A 249-nucleotide genomic window follows, 5' to 3' on the forward strand; every position below is an offset into this window, starting at 1 on the left:
TTTTTTTTCTTTTTTTCCATTTGCTGTCCTTTAGACGCGCTACGCTTTGGTCCTGGGCTCCCCAGCGCTGGGCTCAGACTACAGGGAAAGCAGGTTTCTGACAGTCCTGGCTTGCACGTGGGAACATCCCTGTGCCCGGCGGTGACAGCAGCGGGGGGTCAGCTTATTGTACAGCCGCCCTTCTCCTTAAAGGGGTTCTTGTCCTCGGGAACCCCTTTCAGCAGCGGGTCCTCGCCCGCCATGGACTCG

General features: G+C 57.8%; 1 protein-coding gene across 1 annotated transcript in view; it reads right to left on the reverse strand.

Moving 5' to 3' along the window:
* Positions 1–249, reverse strand: part of GNGT2 (G protein subunit gamma transducin 2) — a 1,487-nt gene continuing 1,238 nt past the window's right edge. The window contains exon 2 of the mRNA XM_035899910.1: positions 1–245. Coding sequence (XP_035755803.1) covers positions 159–245 — 87 coding nt within the window. The 3' untranslated portion in view covers positions 1–158. The remainder of the gene's footprint in view (positions 246–249) is intronic.

The sequence above is a fragment of the Egretta garzetta genome, unplaced genomic scaffold (assembly GCF_000687185.1).
Source record: "Egretta garzetta isolate BGI_Z169 unplaced genomic scaffold, ASM68718v1 scaffold498, whole genome shotgun sequence".
Classification (NCBI taxonomy): Eukaryota; Metazoa; Chordata; class Aves; order Pelecaniformes; family Ardeidae; genus Egretta; species Egretta garzetta.